Raw genomic sequence first — 12,606 nt, 5'->3', positions numbered from 1 at the left:
ACTGCTGAAAATGGCTGGATGAGTCAAGCATGCCTTTAAGTTACAACCGACACAACGAAAACAGCCGTGGCCCCAGAATTGAACCCTGCGGAACGCCATACGACCCGTTATTGCATGAAGTGAATTTCTTATTTTCCTCCACGTACAAATGTAGTTATGATGATGTAGAAAACATGGCGGTCGATTGGACGAAGGCGTGAAGGAGGAGGAGCCTGGTGAGCGTCTTCGCCATCATCTGTAACTTGTCGTTCTCCCCCCCCCCCACCGGCAGGTAACGACTTTCTGGAGGATTCTCCTTACGAGCCCGTCAACAGTCGCTTGGCGGACATTTTCCGCCTGGCGCCCATCATCGGTGAGTGCCTCCCATTTACCTTTTCACGCCGTCGTCTCCGGCAGCTCTTGTCCGCTGTTTATCCCCCCCCCCCACTTTTAAAATCCTCCTCTTCTTCCTCACCGCTATCCGGCCGAGTGATCCCTCCCGCATGGTGGAGATAAACTTCTGAGTCTCATTGAGCAGTGAGGGAAGATGACAATGAAGGTTGTTGTGATAACGGCGTCGCGCTTCTGTGGGGGGCTCGCAGAGATGGCGGAGTACTCCAATGTTCAACTTTGACCGATTCTCAACTCAAATCATCTTTATTTCCCTTAACACGATACAACGCTTACTAATTATTTTCCAGTAGCTTAGGCATTGTGTTACAAGGGCATCTTAGTCACTGAATTGTATTTTAAACCCATTATAAGTATCCGCCATCTTCCCGGTCACGTGATCGTGATGACGTAATCCCGTGCGTAAAGCGGAAGCCGTCTTCGTTCATTTCAATGGGAATTTGATGGGGGGGGCTCCTAATGTGGGCTAACGCGTGTAGCTCAAAAGCTGTTAGCAAGCTAGCATTAGCCACGGCCGCTACGGATCATGACTTATTCAAAATGGCGGCTTACTCAAACACTACATTATTTTCAGCCTTGTTTCAACTTGAGATCTGTCCAATTCCTTCTTTTAACCCTTTCGGTGGAATTTTGGGTCCAAATGAAGACAAAATGTTAGCTAACATATTCTTGAAACCAAAACAAAACAAAACAAAAACAAAACAATTGTTGTCATGTCATCATCCTCTGAAGTTGAAGGAATTAAACATGACAAATATTTATTCTACAAGATTTTCCTGGCTCAAATTGAGGCATCCTGACTATGATGGGTGACTACCGATACTGGGTATTCATATTTTAATGGTATCGGTATTCATTGGCGCTGACCGATACCATTATCTGCCGTCCTCCTGCGGCCGTTTTACGATCAGGGACAAGAAAATAAGAAATGATATGAATACTCATCTATCCTTCCCTCCGTCCTCTCTTTAGTTTTTCCTCTGGTCTCTTGAGATCCTCCCTAATCTGTTGGAATTTAGAGGGTTGGTGTAAGATTCTGGTTTTGTAACCATGTGGGTGTTTGGTTGGTGCTCGATTTCATCATGTTGATTCATCTTTACTTCCTTTGATCTTTCCTCTGGTCTCCTGACCTTCTGAAATTCACAACTCTGACGAGACTATGAACGTTTCCCGTTAAGGTGAAGTGGAATGGGATTTTTATATTTATTTATTTTTTAGGTATGAGCTGAACTAATGAACACGAATTCACTCACGTATCGGTCGAGGAAAAAAAAAATCTAAATCTAAATCCTGACCATGCACCACAACATGCACGTATTATGTAAATTCAACAGATTCGCTTTCATTTTTTTTGGGGTAACATAATAATAGTTCCAATAAGAATATGACTATTATCATGTTCAAGCTTTCATTCATTTATCAGTCACTTAGGCTGGAGGGTGGTGAGCAAATAAGGTGGAGGTGGCCGCCGCTGAATTTTGTACACCTGCAAACGTAAATATAAAAATCCGTCAGAAATCGAAATAAGTCAAAAACTGACATGCAATCTGGTCAGCAAATATTTGTCTTTTATTTCCCACCGCGTGTGAATGCAAGATGGCCATCTTGGATATCGCGTGCACGCTTGTCGCCGTCTCGAGACGCGCGCATGCATGATCGCCCGCCCGCCCGCCCGCAGGCTGAGATCGACGAATCAAAGACGCGCGTCAAAATCAAAGTGACGCGCTCGGCCTCCTCATCCTCAAAGACGTCCTTTTCGGCTGTCCTACAAACAACGACGACAATGCTTCTCCTACTCGCTTGGGTGACATCATCACGTGGGCGCCGGCAGGATCAGAAGCCATTTTTGAACATGTGGGAAGGAAAGAACGCGTGGCGGGAAAAAAAAAATATATATCAGAACATGTTCCATGGTTGCAACTAAAGGAGCGTTTTAATCATCGAGTCATCTCTCGATTCTGTCATCAATTAATCGATGAATCCATCCATTTTCCTTATTACAAATAAAACTTACATTGAGTATGATTCACTTATTAGTTCGATTCGTAACATCGATCGGCAAAAATGTTGATTGTTTTCCGAAGTAAAAGAAGAGTTTTGCAAAAATGTCTGATTTGATCCTTTCATGAAGAAGTACGAACATCTTAAGAGTATTTAACTCTTGAGACGTTAATCTTTACACGATTCAGACAATTTAAGTAAGACAAACGATTAATCAATTATCAAAATAGTTGTCAATCAATTTGTTGATCCGACGCAACTCGCCATAACACGAAGAGAGATGATGTCAGGCCAAATAAATGGTCTAAATCGGCGTTCGTATCAAACGATGATCGGGCCGAATTGAAACAATTTTTGACTTGGTCTGTTGTTTTTTAACATCATAAATTGGCTGTCAAATGAAACGATCGATTTGGTTCGAAATACATTCTACATGTTTGAAGATATTTGTTGAAGACTGAGAACAACATCACCGTCTTTTGCCGAGATTTTGTGTTGAACTGTTTTCCCGATTTTTTTGTGGGTGTGGCTAAAACGGGTCCCAAAAACACTTCTTGGGAAGCTCATTTAGGCCAAAAGCTAGTCGGGACTGAATCACTTGTCTAATCATCTTGTGTTTTTGATTTTATGTATTTATTTATTTATTTTTATGGCTCAAAACTCCTTTACCTGTTCACTCTCGATTTGACGCATCGCAATATAAATATTACCAGCAGGGGGCGCTTTATTTTTTACTGCTTGTTTTGGTTTTTGACCTGTATTTCTTTTTTTTTTTTACCTTTAAAAAACAATCTTTGAGGGTTTTATTGAGTAAATTAAAAAGTAACCAATAGTAACAAGAAACTAGACGAAGTGCAATTTGTGGAGAAATTGCGTGGGAATGCTGAAAGCTGAATGCTAAGATGTGAATGCATTTTGGAATGCTTATGAAGTAAATTGAGTGATAAATGATGAACTGATAACCTCCTGGTTACTGGACAATGTGCTTTACCAGCTGTGCCATCGAGCAGTATTGGACACCTGATAATGATGATAAGTTGGATGTATGGAAGTGGGCGTGGAAAGCGATACATAGAAAAAGTTCAATGAAAATGAATGGGGAAAAGTTTATTATAAAACATTAAATCGTGCAAATACTGTAAGCAATGTGGAACTAGACGATATGTACCACGGGAGGCGTCAATTTTGAAACTAGCTAAATTGGAAGTATTATGTGGGAGTTGTTACGCGGTAAAAAAGTGTGGAAAATAAAAATCACAATAACATATGTGGGAATGCTTCAGCATTCCCACATATGTTATTGTGATTTTATTTGAATTCAACAAAATGATTGATATATCTATATTTCTTCCTGTGGCATCCCGTTGAGGCAGCAAACTATTTTGAGCTTTAAATTAATCGCACGCTCTCATCACGTGCGCGTAACGTCTTTCGTTGAAAAGCGCTTCCTTGTCCCGTTTTTGTCCGTTTGTTTTTTTTATTCCCTCGGCAGCCCGTCGAGCGCAAACCGCGCACATTTCACCCCGTCCCTGCCAAGTCGACGAGCCAGATTGAAAAGGATGTTGCGCCAAAGAGCCTTTTAAAAGAAAAGGTCTTTCGGAGGAGTATGATGAGAGAAAATGTCAAAGTCAGGCTGACAAACGTGACATAATGGAGCGTCTGGGCAGCGGCCAGGCGTGCCGTGTGCAAACTGATGAGATTTACATTAGAGGCTTCCCCTAAAAGTGCCACTTAAGAATCTTCCCGCTGACTTTTGCTTTGTGTGGAAGCCGGAATGCAAAAAAAAAAAACCTCCTCTGGCACCTTGGCAAGGAAGCGGACGTCAAAGTTTTCACAGGAGAAACTTCCAAGTGCAAACTTTTGTGCTCAAGGAAAGAAATCATTTTTCAGCATGATTTCATAACCAAGTAAACAAATAAATCCTTCATTTAAAGAAATACACGATTGAACATGTACAATTTGACTTCTTATGTCATCATTTGGATTATATTCATAATAAAGTTATAAGTAACGGACCACTCATTTTTGTAATATTCATAAATAATTTATATCTAAAAGTATAACCATCATTTTTTTTTTCAAAAAAGTAATTGAAATAGCTTATTGTGAGATTAAAGCAATACTTCACCTTGTTTTTAAATTGTTACAATTTTTGTTTTACAAGTTTTGATGCTATTTTTGACTTAAATACATATATGAAAGTTAATTTAATCATTTTTTAATTTAAATTAAATTCAAATATGAAAGTTAATTTAATCATATTTTAATTTAAATTAAATTAAAATTAATTAACCAATTATTTAGTTTGATGAATAAAATCTAAATAAAAATGATAAATAAATAGTTCTGAAATTATCAATAATAATTCTTAAATAGTAGTTCGTGAAATAATAGTTCTTTATCATTTTTAAATTGTGTTTTTATAATTAAAACGTTAGAGAAGTAACCAACCAATTTGACTTCATATCTATACAACAACAATTTAAAATAAATCAAAGAACCAATTATTTGTTGAGATAATTGATATCAATTTATAAATCACAATTTAAGCTGTGCGCTATTTTCCAATGGATTAGTTTGGGATTGAGGAAAATCTCAATGCTCTGTAATTTAATTTCTTTTTTTTATTCATTATATTATTAATTACTATTTTAATTTACCAGGTTATGTCAAAAAAAAAAAAAGTCTTAAGTGCAAACAGGAGAAAATGTAATATATTAGACCCGTGTTAAATTTCCAACACCGACGATGCATTTGCAAACTATTTCCTGTCTCGTGCCGCTAAAAAAAAAAAGAAAAAATAGAAATTCCATGTCCCAATATTTGCGATTGTGCGTGCGTGTAAATCATCGGCGGCCCCCGGCCATACTTTTGCCACCCCTGCTGCAATTTGGATTAGCGGCAATCCCCGCCTGTGCTCGGGAGCAATTTCTTTTCCAACCTGCATGTTTGACAAGCATCCCTGCAGTAATTACAAACTGCTTCCCCGGCTTGTTAGGGAGGTTTTGCTTTCTTTTTTTTTTTTTTTTTTCCTCACCCCTCCTCACTTGTTCGCTGCCTGGCTGTGTGTGTGTGTGTGTGTGTGTGTTTGTCTCGCCCCCTCGCTCCTTAATCTGCATCCTCCTCCTCCTTCCTCCCTGTTGGCTGCCGGCGAGCATCATCATCATCATCATCATCATCATCATCATCATCACCCACTCGACGATGCGTCGACACTTCAAGCGCCGCGCGTGGCCACATCCGTCCGTCCGTCCGTCGGGAAGTCCTTCGCAATATCAAAAGGGGGAAGGAAAACCCCTTTGCGGCCGTTCGCGCTCGTCACGTGGTACGGCGGGCGGAGCTTTTCAAATAACGCTTCAAAAAGTCGGATGTCTCCTGCCCAGTCAATGGAAATATCTTCCCCAGTGGCCCGCCAAGTAATTGCTCAATAAGTCATGCCTATCGTTACACCCCTCATATACATACGGATTTGGACTGATTTTGCAAGGCCCACATCATATTGTGTTCTATTGCTGTAAAAACGTGGAACCTGCCAAAAGAAAGTTGAGTCTCTTCTTTCATCAGGAAAACACAAAAAAAAAAAAAAGTATATTTTCATCTGTTTCCGTTTTGCAGCAATAAGCACGAGCATATAGCTAAGTTTCATCGATATTCACATTCCTGGTAAAAACACTGACAAAAAGAGCTTGTTGCCCTGGTTGATCTCTTATACTCTGCTGCCAGCTGCTGGCGGTTTTTGTAATAACTACCATTTCTTCAACCGTTAGAGCGAGGCTGCATCAAAGCCTTCTGGATGCTCTAGCATAAAGAAAACAAAAAAAACAACGAATAAATACATCTTTGGGACACTTAAAACATGTAAAATAGAACATATTTATACGTTTTTGGGAGCAAATGAGTTAAGATGGGAGTTATTTGAAAAAAATGCAACATTTGGTCAAAGTTTCCATTTTTTGTTGATGTTTTCAACAAATCCACTTAGCCAGAAAGCTGAAGCAGACACACTTTATTTGCTTGCAGAAAATGTTGCGGGGGGGGGGGATCTGACCCCCCTCGGCCCTTTGACATTTGTGCATTACCAGCTGCCAATTTGTGGAGATAAGCTTGCGCGTCTGCGTGTGCGTGCGTGCGTGCGTGCTCATGGCAGATAAAGTCGGTCGGTCGGTCGGGGAATGCGGAGGAGTTCCGAGGTAGAAAGAGGATTTAGTTTTCCCGTGAAGGAGCATCTTGCCTGATCTTTACGCACTTTTTTTTTTTTTTTCCTCCTCTTTCCAAAATTCACACTTGGCTGACTGACAACATTTGCAGTCTTTGATGTTCTTCATGGAGGCTCACCAAGTTTACAAAGTTGAGCTTGTCACGTTCCCACGTCCGTTACGAGTCTGACGATATATATCGAGATCGCGATAAATCGTGACGCTCGCTCTCCCGATAGGTTATCGATACGCCTACGCAAATATCGCGATATTTGTAGTTAACATACAGCCATTATAAAGGCTCCATTGTTCATGACTTATTGAGCAATTACTTCACAGGCCACTAGGGGGAGCACCTCCGCTCCAATATTGTAATCCTGCTACTTATGACCAACAGACAGTCAATGAAACTCAAAAGTAGAGAAGGAAGAAAATGAAGGACGCATTGAGCGATTAGCACTTAGCAATTAACACGCTTTTTCTTTGTCTTGATAGCAGCATCATTAAAGCAGGTGCATTTTATATCACAATATGATAATTATCACCATATTGTGGGGAGGTTCCTCCACATATTGACTCGCTTCACAAGCATATTACGTTAATTAGCATGAATTTGAAACATAGAAGGGCCAAAACATGCCTTGTGAAAATTAAACTGCACTAAAACTAGCCACCAGAGGGTGCTGGAACTGCACAAATGGAAATCAACCTGACTTTTTGAACAGATGTGTTGCTTTTAAATATCACAATGACGATATTTTGGCAGTTTTAATTTCACAATATCACAATATTGCCGTTATTGTTACATGGCTACTACTAATGGTCCAAATATCGCCCGGTCGTCTCGAGCCGGCACTCTTGGAAAATGATTTGTTTGTGTTGTGTTCAAAAGACAAATCTTTCGTCTTTTGCGATCCTCTCAGCAAGCGTCGATGGGCTAATTTAGTCCCGATTGCGATCCGGACGCGCTTCCGTGAAAACGTCGATTGCTTGTCGAGACAACAAGACCGCGTTCACGAGCTAACAATTTGGACTCTTCCGCTTGAGTCAAACGGCTCCTTAGCGGGAGCCGGTCAATCTCGGGGGAGGAAATCAACAAGCTTTCTGGATGACTGAGAAATGTGCGCAGACAAAAAAAAAAAAAAAAAAAAGTCCATATTGGCATAAATCTCCAGACAGCTACGACGTAAACATCTGAAAAAAGCCCGATTTTATTTCACAAGAAATTAATTAAGGGTTCTGAAATTGTTGATCCTCGGGGTGTTTTGATGAAAACATTCCACAGAAATGTTATTAAATTGTGGGGGGAAAAAACAAAACAAAACAAAACAATTTGTCCCCTTTATTTTCCTTCTCATCTTGTAATGAATTAATTTGTGTGAGTCTTATCAGACTATGAAAATGAGGTCACCGTTTTGGGACACCCTCTATTATAATGTAAGACGCGGTCGTCGTGGATACGCCGCTGACCTCAGCACAAGCCCTGCTCGTACGTTACGATAATAATCATAATCATGATAATAATAATGATGGTCGAGCTGGATGTGCAACTGCACAAAAAGAAGACGATTAAAAACAGAGGTGAGCACGAGGCGAGGAGATGTCGACGGACTTGGTGGTCTGTGAGGTGATCAAGTCATTGATTTTCACCTTCCATCCTCATCATCGTCATCATTTCCCAGAAAAGAATCATCTGGCAGCCAAATTCCTTCAAGCGTCTGTGACATCATTCCACTCAACATCACAACTTCGGAAATGTGGGGGGAAAAAAAAAAGTGGTATTTTTTAAGGCGAATCTCGAATTGTAAATTCATCAATCAGATGTATTTAAAAAAAATATATATATATATATTTGAGACAAAATCGGTTACAATCAGAAAACAGATTTTTAAGTTTTTCAAAATATTTTTAAGATTTTCATCCATTTGTAAAATTTATTTGATGTATGTTTTAAAAAAAGATTTTTAAACAGAACTTTTTTTTTTTTTACTTTTTTTTTTTTTTAAACCATTCACTTGCTCTTCCAAAGTGGGTGGTGTCAAAATTAGAAACCATAATTTGTGGAAAAGAAGAAAAAAAATAAATAAATAACGTGAGAATTATTTTTAATTTGGATAAAAACAAAATTGATTGATTGTCATTTGCTTTATTCAAGCAAAATGGGAAAACACGATTAAACTAAAAAATGTGATATTTTTTAAAATAAATAAATAAATAAAGATCAAAATACATAATAATAATAATCATAATGATAATAAGAAGAAGAATATTTAAAAAAAATCTATTTTCTTAAAGTCAAACCACACTAATCCTAAATCCATGTATAAAAATGTATTTGAAGGGAAAAAAAAGAAAAAAAAAAAAGCTCTTTAGATCTTGCTGTGTTTGAATGCTTGAACATGAAGTGACTTATTTGTCAGTCGATATTTGCGTTTATTTTTATTTCTGGTTTCATAAGTTTGCATAGATTGAAAAGTTTGTCGGACCATCTGACGTGACATCTTTTGTCAATCTGGTGTCGTCCGACTCGAGTCGGTCTGGTGCGGTCAATCGATAGCGCGTCGTGTCAGATTGGAAACTTGAGGCCGTGTCGACAACAATCCATTGATTTTTCTCTTCTTTTTTTTTTTTTTTTCCTGCCCTCGCAGAAGCTTCCAAAGCACTTTCTATTCTTGAGTCGGTGATGGACGCGCGCAGCCTGCCGTTGTCTGGCCGGCCGGCAGAGGAGGAAGCGGCCCTGTTGGGATTGGCTTTCGCTGACCTTGTCTCTCCAAACGTTACTCTCCGGTTTTTTTCTTGTTTTTTTTCGGCGCTGATGCGGGAGAGGAGACGTCAGCAAGATTTGCACTTGGATGCGGTTGTTGCTGAGGATGTCAACAGGGCGCATTTTCAAATCCATCGTTTTTTGGGATGGAAACCGTGATATCGGACGATGCGGGATTGACGAAGCTGTCCGGTGGCAACTGTCACTCAGTATTTTTGTTTTGACTTTGCAACGGTTACACCTGTACGCCCCTTGTCCGGTTTCCCCTCGTTCGCTATTTAGCCCTTAGCTAGCGCTAGTGCACTACAATAAACACAACACACAACAATAAAACCCGACAAGTATCAAAAAGTGAATCGCTATATTGGCTCCCTTTTGTGGTCGGAAAAAAAACGAAACAAGAACTAGCAAACAAGCAAATGCTAGCTAGCTAGCTAGCTGGCTAGCAACGCTTCTTGTCAAACATCACGTCACACGAGCCACACGGACATCTTCTGTTGACAACAGCTGCTCCATTATGGAGAACCAAAAGTGCCAAAATTCAAAATATATATATATATATATATATATATATATATATATGAGGCAATTTACAGAAAACCAATTCCAATTTATATTTTTATATCATATTTATATCAATATATCATATATATATGCACTTGCTTGTTTACAATATTGACCAATCGACATGAAAATGGCCCGTTGCGACTTAACGACATTGGGAAAATGATGCTGACTTGACTGACCGTGTTTAAGTTTCGCGAGACGTGACCGGCCGAGCGTTTGTTAGCCGACCGCAACGTGTTGGCAATCCAAATGGGCTTTTTTACATTTGCGCCACTCGCTTGTGCTCGCTCGCTGCTTTACAGAGCACAAGTCTCTGCGGTCTACTTCACACTTTTCTCATGAAGTAGTCCATCATCCCCGGAGTGGTCCGGCCCTGTTGCCATGGAGATGTTTACCGCCGCAGTCGGGGAAAAGGGGAAGCAATGCGCCATGTCCACAAATTATTAGCGGCAGGTATTAAAAAAAACGCGATTATCCAGTTGAAATGCTTTGAGGAGCCCATCAGGCTCTCATTTAAGGAAAAAGCTCATGAAAGTGTCGCCGGATGGAATGAGTTTGGAAACGACTTCTCCCGAAATAGTTTTGCTGCCGTTATTCCCTCTCTGGAGATTTAGAGCCCCATTGGAATGCGGTTTTTGTTTCTTTGTTGTTGTTGTTGTTGTTGCTCTCGGGCCAAATTTGTCTCCATTTTCTGGCCTTTCCCGGATGCAAAAACTCTTGGCAGGCAAAAAATAATCATTTTTACCTGCATTTCATTTTGCACATTTTTTAGGAGTCCCTCAGAAACAAATTTGTCCCGAGAAAGTTTGTCTCATTCCTACCAAATTTCAAATAGAGAAATGGACAAGCCGAACTTGCCAAAAAGATTGAGTTTTTGGGGATATTTTTCCTGGTTTTTTTCCGTTTTATTTTTTAAAACTTTTTCAGAAAACTTTTCTGTTTTTCGGAAAGTTTTTTGTTTCTTGTGTTTCATGGAGTATTTTTTTCTGTTTTGTGAAATATATCATTTTTTGTTAATTTATGTTATTTATATTTTATGTAATATATTTTTTTAATTCTTTTTCTTTTTTAAGTTATTTTTTTAAGCATCTTAAATCTTTTTTCAGCGTTTTTCCAAATAATTTTTTTTTTGTTTTATGGATTTTTTTTTCTGAATATGTTTTTTTTTCTTTTTTTCTGGATATTTTTCCTGTTTTTTTTCTGTTTTTTCTCAAAGTAGTTTTCTCCTGTTTCATGGAATATTTGTTTTTGTTTTCTGAGATATCAAATTTTTTGTATTTATCTTTTTCATTCTTTTTTGAATAATTTCTTTATTGTTTTTCTTTTTAAGTTTATTTTTCCCCCGTTTTTTGATTAATTTATTGATTTTATATATGTATTTCTCTTTTTTGGAATGTATTTTTATTAATGACAAAAAAATATATATATATGGGGTGTGAATTGCCTCGTACCTGACGATTCGATTCGTATCACGATTCACAGGTCACGATTCGATTCGATACCGATTAATCCCGATACGAATTTATAAGTCGATTGTTGCGATTTTTTTCATTCAAATTTAGAAAATACTAATCAGTAAGCTTGTAGAGTGTAAGATTTATATGAAAATGTATTATTCATTTATCTGAAATTTCAGTCTTATAGAGGTTGTAATCTGTTTCATGTTTGAACAGCATTAAAATAAAATATTAAGGCTTAATGTTCCGTTCATATAACATTCTTCCATGCTTAAGGTGTGAATCCTAAAAAAAAAAAATCGATTTTGCCTATTATTGAATCGATTCGAGAATCGCGCGATGTAGTATCGCGATATATCGCCGAATCGATTTTTTTAACACCCCTAATATATATATATATATATATATATATATATATATATATACATATATATATATATATATATATATACATAAAAAATCAGCAAAAAAAAAAACAAGAAAATAACATGATTCCGAAAAAAAGAAAAAAAATCCAATAAACTCCTAAAAAAAAAATACTTAAAAAAAAAAAAATGTTTTTTAATCCTGAGTAACTTATACACTTCTTTAAGTTTGACTTGGCCGCATGAAATTTTGTGGGCATGTCTATCACGACTAGACCCACCAAAGTGTCTGAAGAAGCCACGCCCAAAAGAGGCGCCACATTGGTTTGAAAAGGCCATTTTTGTCTCTTTCCTTTCAAGGTGAGCTTTCAAGGTCTGCTCGCTACCAAATGTGAACCACATAAACAAGACAGATGGCCGATGCTAAATTGCATATTTGGTTTATTTGCGTCCAGTCAGTTTGTGGTTATCCGGCCCAAATTTAAAACTGCTCATTTCGTACCTGTTAGCAGATTAAATGAAAACAGTTATGAGGCGTTAGTAGTCAAATTGTCTTTCATTCAAATCCTTGCAAAGGTCAAACACTCCTTTTTTTCCTCAACCCCCCCACAGCGCCACCTGTCAGCCGGCCTCCTAATTGATCCCGTTGCCGCGTCGCGACGGTGGCATCCAGCTGTCGGGCGTTTGCGACGGACGCTGGGTCGCCGGCCGGGACCGCCGGCCGGCTGGCTGGCGGGCGGGCCAAGAAAAATCATTTAGTCGAAAGGCGAACAGGTTTGAGGCCCTCCGAGAGACCTTTTATTGGATGGCGGCGCTGCGGGGGCCATTTGTCATCATTAATAAATGCGGCTGACAGCTCCAAATCA

General features: G+C 38.8%; 1 protein-coding gene across 3 annotated transcripts in view; it reads left to right on the top strand.

Moving 5' to 3' along the window:
• The window catches only part of gfra1a (gdnf family receptor alpha 1a), a 52,945-nt gene that overhangs the window by 3,868 nt on the left and 36,471 nt on the right, over positions 1-12,606 (top strand). For all 3 annotated transcript variants that reach the window (XM_077494564.1, XM_077494566.1, XM_077494565.1), the window contains exon 3: positions 272-352. In XM_077494564.1, coding sequence (XP_077350690.1) covers positions 272-352 — 81 coding nt within the window. The remainder of the gene's footprint in view (positions 1-271; positions 353-12,606) is intronic.

This window comes from Festucalex cinctus, chromosome 14 (genome assembly GCF_051991245.1).
Source record: "Festucalex cinctus isolate MCC-2025b chromosome 14, RoL_Fcin_1.0, whole genome shotgun sequence".
In the NCBI taxonomy this organism is placed as follows: domain Eukaryota; kingdom Metazoa; phylum Chordata; class Actinopteri; order Syngnathiformes; family Syngnathidae; genus Festucalex; species Festucalex cinctus.
The sequence above is the reverse complement of the archived record's forward strand: the minus strand, read 5'-3'. Positions and strand labels throughout refer to the sequence as shown.